This window comes from Manis pentadactyla, chromosome 19 (assembly GCF_030020395.1).
Source record: "Manis pentadactyla isolate mManPen7 chromosome 19, mManPen7.hap1, whole genome shotgun sequence".
NCBI classification, from domain to species: Eukaryota; Metazoa; Chordata; class Mammalia; order Pholidota; family Manidae; genus Manis; species Manis pentadactyla.
Window position 1 is genome coordinate 959,329 of NC_080037.1, and position 15,493 is coordinate 974,821.

The following is a 15,493-nucleotide window of genomic DNA, read 5'->3' on the forward strand; positions in this document are numbered from 1 at the left end:
AAAGCAACAGGCCGAGCGGATCCGCCACAATAAAAGGCACCACGCTGCTGCCCTCTCTCTCTCTTTGTCTCTGTCTCTCTGTCTCTCTGTCCCCCTGCTCTCCCTGTGCTCGCTCTCTCTCTCTCTCTCTCTCTCTCTTTCTCTCTCTCTCCCCCTCTCCCCACCCCCCTCTGGGGCAGCTACTCTCTCCTTCAGATAATTAAGTCTCTTGCGTGGGCCCGTGTCTCCTGAGTCGTTCTGGGTAAGGAGGGTCGCGGCGAGATATCCTTTCATTGGTGCCGTGACTCGGATGAAGCTCTCCCATTGACTTTGCTCTTCCTCCGGGAACCTGAGCTGCTGTGGGAACCCTCACTGCCCGATCCTCCTCCACAGGCTCACCGTCCATTTCCCCGGTCGCTCGTCTTCTCACCCAACACCGGCCTTCGATTTGGTGAGTCTCCCCTTCATGGTCGACTTAAATGTCCCTTTGGAACCTGGGAAGTGACCGTGGAGAGTCCGGCACCCCCAAGGGCTCCTCTTGGGACAGGGGCACCACCCCCAACCACGACTTTCAGAGTCACGGTTGATCCCCATAGTCGACCCTTCTCTGCCTTCCCATGGTGACAATCCTCATCCACTGAGGCCCGGTCTCCCTTTATCTACATTTCTACTCTACTTGTAAACTCCTGGTACCAGGTACTGAGCCTCCCTGGCATTTTTGCCTCGACCCTGCAGTTAGAGGTGGTGACGACCCCCTCACTGTGCCTGGTCTTCTCCATGACCTTCTCAATCGCTCAGGGATGCCTCAGCGACTTCTGAATGGTCTCGTTCTCACCATGGGATCTGGCCCCTCTGTTCCTGCAGATTCACCGCTGGGGTGGTTACTCAATAATCTAAAGCCCCTCCACCTCACTCCAGACCTCAAACCTTTTTGCTACTGTAATGAGATCTGGCCACAATATCCCTTGGACAATCAGTCTAAATGGCCCCCAAATGGCTCGTTAGATCCTAAAATTCTCCGTGACTTATACAACTTAATGAGCGCATGGGCAAATGGAAAGAGATCCCATATATCCAGGCTTTCTCCTACCTCCCAACCAGGCTCTCTCTGTCTCCCCTGCAATCCTAAACACCTACTACTTGCCTTAAAGTCCACACCCCTAAGCTTTTTCCATGTTCCCAAATATCCTCAACTACCTATGAAACCCCTAGACAATGCACCACCACAGGCTCTCTTGTCCCCTCCTGGCTCATGCCAGGAGCTCTGTCCTCTCACTGTATCATTATGTCTCAATCTGTATATTTGTATGTCTAAGTGTGTAAATGAAAAATATTTTTCTACCTCCAGATGGTATTAATAAAAATTGATTTAAAGACAAGCACTTGTAAGAATTGGGCATTCTAAAATTTCCAGAAAATTCTAATAGAAGTTATTAAGCATTAATGCTAATTTAAGTTGAACCGAATAGACATGTCCTCATGGTTATCAGCTGCCTAAGTTTACCTAAAGTCATTTAAGTTGATGGTATCTGTTAAATCTTTCAAGGAAAAATGCTTAAAGTGAAGTGTAGCTTTGTCTAATGTGAGTGACTATTTAAGCAAGTGCCTTAAAACTTTTAACAGCTTCCCAAAATCAAATGCAAAAAGGTGCTTTTACCTCTAATTAACTCTGATATTTTCCAGAGGGCCCCTGGAACATGTCAGAGGAATTTTTTCTCATTGGAGAAAGTATTTGGCTAATTTGGCTTATTTATCTGATATATAATTACCTGCTTAATTACCTGGAAAGCACTGTCACAGGGAATGATGCTAAACTTTGTTACTGAATGTTCTGTGTTACAGAAATAACCCCTAGACAAGGCAGGTGGTGCATTGTCTAGGGGTTTCATAGGCAAATTTCCTTATGACAACTGTCTTACAGTAAGCTCTCATCAGATCTTTAACCATTGTCATTTGTAAGTCTTTTGTCATCTATACTTACTGTTTTATTACTCTTAAACTAGTAAAAAACTAGATATCAGCATAACAGGTATTAGTTACATAGGATTAAGTAAACTAAGGAATATAATTTTGTGGCTTTTTGTTTCAAATGTTGTTGATAAAGTGTTTTAAGCTTTTTCTCTTAAGCTGACAACAGTTTAGTAAATGACTGCCTTTATAAGCAGAATTGAAACTTTATCTTTCTCTCTACCTGATCCCTCCAGAATTTAAAAACTCTCAGTGACTATTTTTATATTTCATGGCAGTATGTTTATTTGCACAAGTTCAATAAGAATCTGCTTTCCTTGTAAGAGGACCAATTAAAAACACAGGTTATACTACCAAGGCTTTGACTGGAACGTCATACCTGAGAGACACGTGTGTAAACTCAGATATGAACAGACAGCTTTAAGGAACTAAGATTGACTTTATAAAGCCAACAAAGCCCCTGGTACCTTGCTTACTGGGTTCACAGCAGCCTTACCAGGTGAGTAAGGAAGTTCACTTCCTGGCAGGTGTGGGAACCTCAAGAACAGAGGAATTCACCCAAATCTACAGGTACTGCAGGCACAACCTGATGGCAAGTCTGGCTTGGCTTTCTGGCCTCAAGAAGCCCTTAAAAGTTCAATCTGAAATTCCTTACAAAAAGTTCCAGCAAAGCACATTTAAAAGATCCCATGTAATCAATTACTCTTCTTGCTGCACTTACGCAAATAATCAAGCCAACTGTTAATTATTTTCTTAACCTGGTTACTTCTAATAAAAATAAGGGTGATTTAAGAGAAAAGTATTGTTTCAATAATGCAATCTTATCTATACTAAATCCTAATACTAGTCATTGAGATGTAAACTTGATCCAGAATTCTAGTTTCCCCATGATACCTGGCTATGATTCTCAGTTAGACTCTTCATATTTCTAGTTCTCATATTCAGCCATGCATTCTTAATCTCGTCAAGTTTGTCCTTCCGGAATGGAAAATCCAACTCCAGATGTTGCTACTTAACCTAATAACACAATTTGTTTTATTTGCCTAGAAGCCACAAAACTGCAAATAGTAATAGAAATGAAACCCAGAATAGAAGCGCCAACCTTCCAAGGCCCTCTCAACTGACCAGTAATGGAGACCTAGCTGCACCCTTTACTGCGCCCCCTCTCAGCATGAAGCAGCCAGAGTGGTCATCACCCCTTTTCCCTAGCAGCAGCTAGGGTCTCATCTGTAGAGGGGAGACAGAGTGGGGTGAGGGCCTCTGGAGAAAGCAAGGCAGGATATTTGCAGTCAGAGCAATGTAACTACATCCTAGGAACCCCCCCACCCCCACTAAAACTGTTGAAAAGCTCTAAAATCATTCTTCAGTGAGATCAGTTAATGTTCCCGAGATAAAGAAGAGTAGCACACGTTTTATTATGCTAATCATTTGTAATCGTGTATCAGATTCACTTTAGCATACTAAAAGGCCCAGGCCCCTGTGCTGTCTTTCCTTCTCCAGATCTGACAAGGTAATTTTGCAAACTGAGCAACTAACTGCAGACCCGCTGTAGACGGAATGGTAAAAGGCAGGATTCTTTAGCAAATAGACAATACCTCAGCCCACCTTGGGAGCTGAGCAGGCAGCCTTTTGATATGCTCCCAGACCAAGACGCCGGTATCCCAGAGAAAAATCAAGGCAGGAAATTCCTTATCTTAAGTTAATTTTTAATATTCAGAGAACACTTAACAAGTCCTTCCCCAAGGCTTTAGAGATAGTCCCCACCTTTTTGGACAGGCTCTAACACAAGACCTCAAATCCCTTACTCTCTCGAGCTCCACCCTCCTTCAATATGTAGATGATCTCCCGTGCAGTCCCTCCCTACAAACCTCTCAACAGGATACTATTCTCCTTTCAAACTTTCTCTCAGAACACAGCTTTCAAGTTTCACCCCCCAAAGTTCAGCTGTCTGCTGCTCAGGTCACATACCTGGGAGTTCAGCTCTCCCCGCACTACAAGGCCATTACCGTAGACAGGAAAAAACTTCTCCAAACCATGCCCATTCCGAACACCAAGCAACACCATCCCTCACTCCCAAATGGCAAAGACCATACACAGTAATCCTTTCCACGCCAACTGCAGTTAAACTCCAGGGTCTTCCCCATCGGATACACAACTCCCACCTTAAGCCGTTTGTCTCCCCTTATTCCCCTCCCACCGAATCTCCCACGGGTTCCTACACCCCCACCCTGACGGGACCTCTTACTCTCCGCATTTCGCGCTGCTCATCTCCGCTTCCACTCATCACTGAAGAAGTTTCTGCCCGCACGGAGTCCTAAGACCTCCCTTACAACTGCCATGCGTCATGCTTCAGGATAGTTAACCCTGGTCTCAACACTTACTCTCTCACCAGACCCATCTTCCCAATGCCAGCCCTTTCTTCTCTTTCAGACTGTCCAACAGATTGCACCATCAAGGATTCCCTTTGCTCTACAGATTGCTTTGCTGCCTACACATATGTCCCCCCAAAAATGCTATTAATTCAGCCACCCTATGTAAACATAGCAATCGGCCCAAATGCAGAAAATTTCTAACCAAACCTTTAAACAGCTTATATTACAGGATGCCCAACCCCTCTCCAAAGACGATGATCCTTATTGAACCTGGAACATGTCATCGCCACTGCAGACCAAGGGCTCATCAATACAAAAATGAACTTCATCGCCCCTAATCAGCAGGAAGCAGTTACTGAAGACTAACCTTCACCCCTTCCCACATCCTCTACCACTTATAAAACAGAAAAGGGAGGAATGTAAGAATATAGTAATTTATCCTCCATTTACCCCATGGTTCCAAGCACATAAGCCGGTGAGAATTATGCCTGGGCTCCCCTCGGTTTCCCCTGCCTTATCTCTAAACATCCCAACCCTTCCCCAAGGCAACAGGCTGGGCGGATCCGCCACAATAAAAGACATCACGCTGCTGCCCTCTCTCTGTCTCTGTCTCTCTGTCGTCCCCCTGCTCTCCCTGCTCTCTCTCCTTCTCTCTCTCTCTCCCTCTCTCTCTCTCTTTCTTCCTCTCTCCCTCTCCCCACCCCCGACCGCCCTCTCTAGGACAGCCACTCTCTCTTTCAGATAATAAAATCTCTTGCGTGGGCCTGTGTCTCCTGAGTCATTCTGGGCTAAGGAGGGTCGTATCGAGATACCCTTTCAAGAACCATGTCTTCCTTTGCTGATGTCCCTTTGAGCTCGTGATCACAAGCCCCACTGGCCGCCAGAGACAGGCAATCAAGGGGTATCCACTGGTGGCAGCCACAGACACTGGGGCACCAGACAAGTGTGCAATCTCCCCTCCAGGAGATGCTGGCATGCTGGAAGGTGGCAGAGGGCAAGTGAACTGTGGTGTCTGCCATCCTGGGTCCCTGGAGAGAATTACAGTGAGCCCTCAGATGTGTATTTAATGAGAGGCCTGCCTCTTAGGTCACAGCTATGGAGATAAGCCAGTAGACCTATTGCATGGAAAGATGGGATGCCTCAGTCTGTGGCCTCTCTGTTGTTCTCTGGGGACGGCAGCTGGATAAGAGCTCTTCATTTGTTACAGTCCCTGGGAGCTGGGAGCATGAGCCCTGAACCACCGAAGCCAGGTGACTTAGAGGGAGCCCTGAGCAGCAGCCTAAAGTTGGGGTGCCAGACGTGGGTACGTGCTCTTTTCTAGAAGCTACTGGTGAGCTGGAGCGCAGCAGGAGAGTGAAAAGTGGCTCCTAGGTCTTTGAAGACTGTCTCTCTAGTCCCACAGGTGGTTCGATTAGATGCCGGCCCCAGAGGCCAAACCTTGAAGATGAGCAAATAATCCTCTTTCACACCAAGTCTGGCTGCTCTTGAGTCAGCCCTGCCTGGGCCCTGGCTGGTGCGTCTGCCCACGCGAGCCGTGAAGAACTTCCTCTCTTCCTGTCTTGTGGGCTTCATGGCCATGGGCCCTGTTGGCTTTCAGAGCTGGGTGCTTTGGAACACCTGGCTTTCTCTCAGGTGCAGGTCATGAACTTTGGGTGCCGCATGTGGGGTTCAGACCCTTTTACTGCTCAGCTCGAGGCTTGGGTCAGTGAGTTCCCTCCCAACTCGGGGTCACCATGCTAGGGGTGGGGTTTATGGTGTAATGTGCCACCCAGGTGCAGGAGTCACTCGGCTACCTTCTGTGGACACTGCTGATGACACTGTGTTTTTGCAGAGGAAATTGCCCAAATGCACCCATAGATTTGGTGTGTGGAAGGAGGTTGGTTCAGGATCCTGCATGTCACCATCTTGAACAGGAAGCTGCAGTAAATCCCTTTAACAGAAGTACTTGTTCAATGAAAAACTATGGGTTGACTTTTTATTTCTGTGGACCATTGGTGATCCGTGTGGAACATAACGTTAGCATTTGTCATCAGCTTCGGAGACCGTGGTGGTACCCACCTCGTGACATCCAGAAGTGTCACGATGTGCTTCAGGAGCCAAGAGCGCTGTGCCTGAAGGTGGCAGTCATCACCTGTGGTCATGGAAGGCGTGTGTTTATATCACTGTGAAGTGTGCCTTCTCAGAGATTCAAAAACACTTTAAATCCAGTTAGTGCATTATTGCGGAGGTTGACTTTTTAAAATACAAATCAGGAGCTGCTGCCTTTGATTTTAAATTGCTTTCTTTTGGTTGAGGTTATTCTCTCCAAAACCATCCTAATTGTTTCAGTCACTTGCTCTTATGCATAATTATTTGGGTAACTGGATTTTTTCCTATTTATAAAGGTATTTCCTTCATGACCAAGAATTCTGTGTATAGTACAGTTTACAGAGTTAAGAGGAAAAGTATTTCTTGGCCCCAGTCAAGAGTAAATCTGATATTTAAATGCATATATTAATCTAGCCCACATGTTCTTGGAACTAGAAACCAGATAAATGCCATGAACATTTGTGAGTTTTTAATCTACCTAAGCCTATTTTATATTATAGGAAAGTTAAAGGAGGAAATATTGATGTACATCCGTCAGAAAAGGCGCTGATTGTTCAATATGAAGTGGAAGCTACGATTCTTGGAGAAATGGGGGATCCCATGTTGGGGGAGCGAAAGGAATGCCAAAAAATGTAAGTTTTCTTCATTTGTGCAAATTTTGAAATTAGTAAACCTTATACAAACTTTGTAGAAATGTGATAGTATTTAAATCTGCCTAGATGATAAATGATTATGGCATTCTAGACACACTTCATCTCAGTGAGGCAGAGATTATATTAATGCAGAGACTATAAATATGAAGTATATTTACTCCAGAGAAAATTATGCTTCTATAAACATAATGGGAACCTACTGAAAAAGGCCATTTCTGATTTATCCCATTGTAAATGCATATAATAGAATATAAACTAGTACAACTTGTGAAGTCAATTATAAAAGATAGGTTTATGTGCAACTTTTTAGCTTAATTTAGGAAATTTATTTAGGGTATCCTGTGTTCTTTCTTCTTTGGAATTGAAGAAAGTGGTCTAACTTCCAAAATTCCCAAATGGAGCATGCACCTTGAGTTCATCTCTTAAAAATCCAGTCCTCTGAAAGGTGTTAGTAAAAAAACAAGCACTTTCTGACTCAGTGAACTGACCTTATTAGTTCTCTCAATATCCTACACTCTTTCCTTTCACTTCATAATATTCTCAGGAGCCTCCTGGGAGCCAGAATTTTCATTAGTCTACAGTTGAACTTGTGATGATCTTTTCTTCTTTCCATAATTTTGTGGAAGTGGAGAAGGTTTGAGATCACCTGGTATTTTCCCCCTCAAGAAAATGTTTTGGGAACTAGGTAAAAGTAACTGTAGAGTTTTGGTGAAATGCCTGTATTGAAGATGCTGGGAGTTCATGCAACTGTGCTTAACACACTGAAAAGCACTGGCCCTTAATGTATGTCTCAGTGGTTGCCAGCTGGCAGTGACATTCCCCCCAGGGGGTATTTGGGAATTCTGGAGTTAGTTTTGGTTGTCATACAAGAGGGTGCTGTTGTCATCTAGTGGCTAGAGGCCAGGGTGCTGCTAAACATCCTGTGTGCACATAGCTGCCTACAAAGAATGATTTGGCCCCCAATATTAATAGTGCTCTAATTGGGAAACTTGGTGTATAGCAACCTGAAAAGAGAAGCTGCCTGGTGTCTTATTAAGCTCTTTAATCTGTCTCCTTTGGGTTAGGAGACTAAATCACACAGGTAATTCATTAAGAATAACTGAGTCCGTGGATAGTCCACTAGATGAAAGAGACGTGCATGTGCGCACACACGTACACTTAGATGCTATCCCACATGTCACACTTCCATCTTCTCTCACATTTTCTCTCTTCCATTTGTGTGGTTGTGATTGCTGCCTGAACTTTGTACATTTTGGGAACATACGAAAGTCTCGAGATCTTACTAATTTGATTTCCAAAGAAAAGCTAGCAGATCAGGGACTTTGCCTTAGAACCTCAGACATCCGCATTTCAGGTGAGAAGTTTAGGTTTTAGCTTAAGAATGCAGTCAGTAGCCTTACTCAACTAGAATTCAATGAGAAGTGGTTATTGTTTGAAAATCTGCAGGCTTCCTAGACAAGGGATATGTTCCCTAGAGCATCAGCCACCTGGAAAGAGTCACTACTGACAGTGACCATAGTAAGTGGACTCAAACATCAGTAAGGGAGAAACCTGAGTAACTCAGCCATGGGATGCTCGGCCCTGGCTGCACGAGATTGGAAGAGGAGCTTACTGTGGGAGAAGGAGCATGTGGTTTGCTGATAGTCGAAAAGGACTTGTCAGTGGCCACAGCTGTGGTGCAGGTTTTGAGGGGAACGCTTGTAGATTGAGGTAGGTATGAAGTGAAATGGCCATTAAATTGGGGTAGTCAGTGCTATGGCCCGAATCCAGAAGACTTGTGTTTCATCCTCCCTTACTGGGCAAAAGGATGTGTAAGCCCATCTTCAACTTTGTGGGTTTCTGAAGATTTCTTTATGAGAAACTGATGGTTATGTTCCAAAAATAATATGGGTATTTTTCTTAGGAGTTTTTGGTGTTCTTAATAGGCATGGGCTGTTTAATGAAGATTCTGTTTTTTGGTTATGGGAATAATCAAAGACATACATCTGACATTTTCTAAAAATTCTAGCCCTACCTGTTTTGTGTCTTTTATGTAAGGGAACATTTAGGAGAAAGACCTACATGCTAAAAGAAAACCTATCTATCACCTTAGATGTAGAGAAGATGAATCAGACTCCCAATACAAATGTTGGTAGAAAGCAGATATAAGAAAGGCAGGACCATCTGATTTATTAAACCAGGATGCCACTGTGCCCCTATGAGGTGGGTAAAATCCCAAACACTGACCACAGGCAGTGCTGGCGAGGACGTGGGGCAGGAGGGACACGTTTGCTGCTGGTGGGAACATGAAATGCTGTAGCCAGTCAGGAGGGCCGCTTGACAGTGTCTCCCAGAACTGAGTATCAGCCACCATGTGCTCCAGTAGTCGTGCTCCTAGGTGTTCACCTGAGTTGAAAACTTACATTCACACAAAGACCTGTACATTATAATAGCTCTATTTATAATTGTCAACAATTGGAAGCAGTCAAGATACCCTTCAGTAGGCAGATGGGTAAACAAGCCAAGTATTATTCAGTGCTGAAAAGAAAACAGCCATCAACCCGTGACAAGACATGGAGGACCCTAAATGCATCTCATTAAGTGAAAGAAGCTGGACTGGAAAAGCCACATACTGTGTGATTCTGACTATATGACGTTTCAGAAAAGGCAAAACTAAAGTAAAAGTGCTAGAGGTTGCCAGGAGTTCAAGGAGGGGGCGGGAGAATAGGCAGAGCCCAGGGCACTTTCAGGGCAGGAGAACTATTCTGTAGGCCACTGTAATGCTGGGCACATGGCACGAGGCATTTATCAAAGGCCATAGAGCCAAACCACATGGGGAATGAGCCCTAATGTAAACTGTGGACTTAGTTAATGTAGTGATACTGGTTCATCGATTATAGCAAAGGTACCTCTAATGCAAGATGCAAATAATAAGAGAAACTGTATTGGGGGCAATGCAGGCTTGTATGGGAACATGTACTTTCTGCACAATTTTTCTGTAAACCTAAGCCTGCTCTAAAAAGAACTAGTGAAAAAATTTTTAAATACGTGCTTATGGAGCTCTGTTGAGCCTCATCTCCATCAGGTTTATGAAAACTAATAAGATTTCCCAGTTCTTTGTGAAAATCAAACAGGTCTTTTGAGAGTTTTTTTCTGAATGGCCTTTCCTGTCTATCTCTGCCTTCTGATATGCAGCTGAAAGTATACAAAAATATAATCAACAGTTTAAAAGACATAAAAGTAGGAACATCAACAGTCAAATTAAAGGAAAATTAAAATAAAAGGAGAGAGTGTTGCTGGGATTCTTGTTGCAAACATTAGAAGCTGCTTGAGCAAATTTAGGCATAAAAGGAATTTATTACAGGCTGTTATATTAGGTGACCTGTAGAAGCCCAGGAGGTCCGAGTTTGGGGATGACTGTGCAGCTGGACATCTTATGTAAATTACTAATCGACCGACTTCAGGGGAGATCATCTCCATTTGGATAGTGACTCACGGGTACTGAATACAGGGCTGTCCTGCCCTCTGATGCCTTGATGTCTCGCCGAAAAGTGGCGTCTTCAACAAGAAATAATTCCACACAGCTGCTTTCTTAGGTTTCTGTTTTCACAGTTAAGCCTTGCATGAGTGTGTCTGCCTCAGAGACCTTTGTCACTGGGGAGTCTGACTCTGTGTCTCCGCGACTCTCTGGTGCCATGAATCCGTGTAAATGGGCGATTTTTTCCAGACTCTGAACAGCCTTTCCTTACTGAGTTTCCAGTGTATCAACTGAACTAAATTACAAAGGAGGAAGAAGCTGTTTTATTATTTTTTTTAATGTACTAATATATATAAAATGCATTCATTTGTTCCTCAGAATTTCTAGTATAGGTCTTCAAATGCATTCCTTTGTGTTTTCCTTTTGCCTTCAGTGTAATTTCCACCAGAATAATTGAATCCCAAAATAACAATACTGTGTCTTGTTCCTAACTGAAAAAAACCTAGGTGATTGTGAGTATGGTCGAGAAAATGTTTCGTGTCTGGCAGTACGGATTCTCACATCCAACAGTGGCTAAAGACATTTTATATTACATCAGAAAGATTGTTTTAAAACAAGACTTTTGAGCATGCTGTCTGCCTGGAAGAGTTGTAGAGATTTTATGTTCCTTTTATTATCTCGTTTGTCCAGCTCAAAGGAAATCATTGCTTTGCATTTTTCAAATCCTGATTCTATCTAATACTTTATTATATTTTACTGAAAGAGTCTGTGTCAGGGACATTTACATGCTTTGTAAGTTATTAAAAAGTATTAAGTCACCGCTTACCTCCGTGGTGCCTGAGTTGGGTGTTCTGATGTGCTTGCAGCATTCGTCTCAAGAGTCTCAATGCCAACACCGACATAAGCTCCCTGGCCCGGAAGGTGGTGGAGGAGTGTAAGCTCATTCATCCCTCGAAGCTCAGTGAGGTGGAGCAGCTGTTGTACTATCTGCAGAACCGGCGCGACTCATTGTCAGGAAAAGGCAAGTGGCACCGCTCTGACTCCGAGAGCAAAGCCAGAGTCATCCGACCACAGTTGGTGCTTTTGACGTCAGAATGGTGGTTTTTGTTTTGTTTGTTTGCCCCTGCTGTAAGTGAATGAACAGAGGGGAAAGCAGGCACATCAGCTCACTGATGCCAGGGTTTATATCAGTGTTTCATCATAAAATGACTTGCTTCTGTTTATACTGTGTGTGTGTATATATAATACATATGTGTGTAATATATATAATAATATTTATATATTCTGCACACACACACACACTGAAATAAGGAATAAAGAATCAAGTGTCTGTCATACCAATTTTAATTGTAGAATAATAAAAGAATTTGGGGCAGAAAACCTATTTTCTCTATCCCAACTAGATTTATATTTTCTGAATTTCTTTTGACATTTACTTTATCGTTTGAATGGATTACTTAAGTATTGAAATGTTAAAATGTATGTTTTTGACTATCCTAAGAATACAAGCTTCAGGAATCTTTCTTAGGAAAAGGTTCCCTTTTCGCTCCCCGACACCTCCATCACTGCCGTTCCTCCGTCTTCAGTTATCTGCTAAAGGACAAGGTCATTGAAGTACCACAGCCAGGCAACCGATTATTATAGGAGACATTTTCACATCAGCTAAGCCAAAGATGAAACAACGTAAAAGTAAAGATATGTACATGGGAAGTCATCTCAGATTACTGGGTGATCATTTATTCCATTTCATCATATTTATTGAGTTTACTTATCTGTCTTTTACCATTGCTGCATTCTAAAATATGGTGCCCTTGAAATAACTCATAAATACTTAATTTTTGATTGAACTAAGTGGAAAACAAATGAGAGAGAACATTTGTTTGGACTTTTTTCAAATTAATCAGTCTTCTCTCTCCATCCACAGTAAATAAATGCCTTGTGCCTAATATGTACCTTTTATTAGCCCTGAATATGGTACCTAATATTCATTATATGATTGATATATATTTGTTGAAGAATTGAATGGCTGTACATTTATTTAAAAGCAAAAATAAGCATTTTGAACTTGATTGCTTCCAAATAGCAGTCAGTGTACACTGTTAATTATCAATAATGAGTGCTGTAAGGAAAATGTTAATAGGATCCTTACTAAATATCTTATATGACAGAATATTGCTGGTCAGATGTCTATAAGTGATGAGAGAGAACATCTTTAGTAGGTGGAGTAAGTTCAAAGTGAACACAGTAAACCCTGTACTCCTTTAACATGTCTGTGTTCTTAATCTGGATTGTGTACTGTAGTTAACATTGATCATCCCTAATGCCAGATTAGTATAATTCCAAAGACATTTGTAGTAGAATATCTATAAGCTAATGAAAACTCTTCTCATCTACCTCCTCAGAAATCAGAGGAATAGGAGGAAATTTTATGTCATCATACATGGATAAATGAACTCAAGTCAATATTTCTCTGTATAGATATTATTGTTTGAAGACATATATGAAATTCTATACTGTATATTAGTTAATTTTTTTAACTATTCCATTTTTCCTTCCTTATTACTTGGTATTCACTATTTCAAAGCTAGAAACCTTGCCTTAAAAGTGATCAAAACAAAACAATAATACTTACTTGATATTATGTAATTCATTTACTTGAAGTGATTTTTTTCCTTTGCTTAATTAAAACCACTGTTACAGTAAATTATTGGTTTGAGGCAAAATCCAACTGTTGAGAAAACATAACCATACCTAGAATGGCCACTGACTTGTGAAAACAAGCAGAGTTAATTATTCCTGTATTATATGTGAAAACATGTTTGCTAATTATAGAATCAACATTTGATACTACTTGAATTTAATTTAAAATACCTGCATTGTTCAGGTTTTGACCCATATCAGTGCAGTGATTTTGATAATTTTTTGTTAGAAAATGAAATTCTGTTATGATTCAAGTACTTTGGTATAAAAACTAGCTCAAGGTTCTGTTCAGCACCTTTGGATGCCTTTTTATTTGGGAACAAATGAGGATTAAATTAACACAGATATTAAGTACTTGCCTTTTAATTTATGATTCTGATGTTATTTGTTTAAAAAAATCAATTAGCAACTATTCTTTTAGTTTCTAATTTTACCCAAGTTGTTTCTTTTCCATTTTTGTTGATTTTCATTTTAGTTTTCCTGTTACTCATTAATATTTCTTTGTACTTTTGAATTTCCTGTTCTCACCTTAAATTTGAATTAGAGAAGAGAGAAAACTTAAAATAAGCTACTTTGCTTCTTGTCAGCCAGCCTGGCTATACATACTCCAAAAAGTTAACCAAGGAGAAAGTTAAAATTGCTGCCTAACACAACTTTCGGACTATTTATAGATTTTATTAATTTATACTCTCCTTGATAACCTCAGCAGAAAAGAAGGACTATAGATAAGCTTTTTTTATATACTTTGAGAAAATTATTTGTAAACTATTCAGTTTTAAGATCACCAGCATTAGCGAGAATTAGACAAACCTACTGAAAATAAAATTACCAAGAAACCCTTAAAAACACTTTTCCTCACTGAAAAAATATCTTTTTACAGAAAAAAAAGAAAAATCAAGCAAGCCTAAAGATCCACCTCCTTTTGAAGGGATGGAGGTAAGATCGCCTTCTGACCTCACAGAACTGATTGTAAGGTGTTGCCTTTTGCTGTCAGTAATTCATACAAACACATTAACAATGATTGAACTTAGAAATTCCCGATATAGGTAGAATATTGTTGTTTAATATGGGCAAAAATTATTGGATGTGTTTTTTAGGCATAATTTATTTTGATATGTAAGTTTTGAAATGTTTTAAATACTCTTATTACAATATGGTTTGAAATATTGTCCAATCCATTGAAGTAGATACACATTATTTTCCATTGCACTTGATACTTTATGTTGATAAACTAATATTAGAGCTTGCGTACATCTTACTTTATCCTGTGGTTTACAACTACTTTGTGTTGGGATCCTAGTGCCCAAAGGTCTGATTGGCTACTATGAGTCCTTTGAAATTTGTTATTATAAAGGGCAGTATATTGATCATGTAATATCATTCCTTTGACAGTGGCTTTGTTGAGCATTGCTGTTTTGGAGAACTTTCTTCTTCTTTCTGCCTTTCAGATTGATGAAGTTGCTAACATTAATGACATGGATGAATACATAGAATTACTGTATGAAGATATTCCTGACAAGGTTCGGGGTTCTGCCTTGATCCTACAGCTTGCTCGAAATCCTGATAACTTGGAAGAACTACTTTTGAATGGTGACTGATTTCTATAAATAACGACAGATATCTGTATCTTATATCTGTAAATATCTTATATATAAATAGAAAAATTATTGTGAAATATGATTTTTAAATTTATCACGGTAGAGGAGAAAACTAGTTTAGGAATTCACTTATTTTCCAGCTCTTTATTACCTTCATTCTTACTCAGATTTCTTAACATGAGATGGTGACATTTAAATATTCTCTAGATAATTCATAAGTAATTTAATTTAAACAAGGAAAAAAGAGCATTAATGGTGCTCTATTCTACTCTGGGAGACATTTTTCTTTCAGTTAGGATACAATATCAGATGAGATATTTGCACACATACATATATAGCTTTTATTAAATTAGTTTGAATTATAATAATAGTTTTCTTTCAATACTGAAAAAGATACATATAATTTCATTTAGATTGAATTTGATGCCAGCTCTTTGCTTTCTTTTCATTAGAAGTGCTAGGTTAGGTGGTAAAAAGAAGATACAAAGCTTTTAAAACCATTTTTTCTCCTAATACCACTATAAAGTTATATTAAATTCATAGTTTCCTGATTGTACTTTTGCCCAAAATAAAATATGAAAGATGTCATTGTTACCTTGATTTCTGTCACTTGAGAAAGATACCTTTTTTTGTGTTGTCAGACTTCTCGTTGGAGGCTGCGCAGTGCTTTGTAGCTTG

At 40.7% G+C, this 15,493-nt stretch overlaps 1 protein-coding gene and 1 long non-coding RNA gene across 6 annotated transcripts in view; one reads left to right on the forward strand and one right to left on the reverse strand.

The window, feature by feature from the left end:
- The window catches only part of KIFAP3 (kinesin associated protein 3), a 129,253-nt gene that overhangs the window by 18,331 nt on the left and 95,429 nt on the right, over positions 1-15,493 (forward strand). For 3 of the 5 annotated variants that reach the window (XM_057494977.1, XM_057494975.1, XM_036900896.2), the window contains exons 2-5: positions 6,908-7,039; positions 11,384-11,538; positions 14,098-14,153; positions 14,666-14,807. In XM_057494977.1, the coding sequence (XP_057350960.1) occupies positions 6,908-7,039; positions 11,384-11,538; positions 14,098-14,153; positions 14,666-14,807 (485 nt within the window). Of the gene's footprint in view, positions 1-5,526; positions 5,623-6,907; positions 7,040-11,383; positions 11,539-14,097; positions 14,154-14,665; positions 14,808-15,493 lie in introns of all 5 variants that reach the window. The other 2 variants (XM_036900906.2, XM_057494976.1) reach the window with 1 other exon arrangement.
- LOC130681674 (uncharacterized) lies at positions 10,377-11,467 on the reverse strand. The gene is made up of 2 exons (XR_008994910.1): positions 11,344-11,467; positions 10,377-10,812 (listed from the first exon to the last, which is right to left on the reverse strand). It is a non-coding gene; the product is annotated as an uncharacterized LOC130681674 (long non-coding RNA).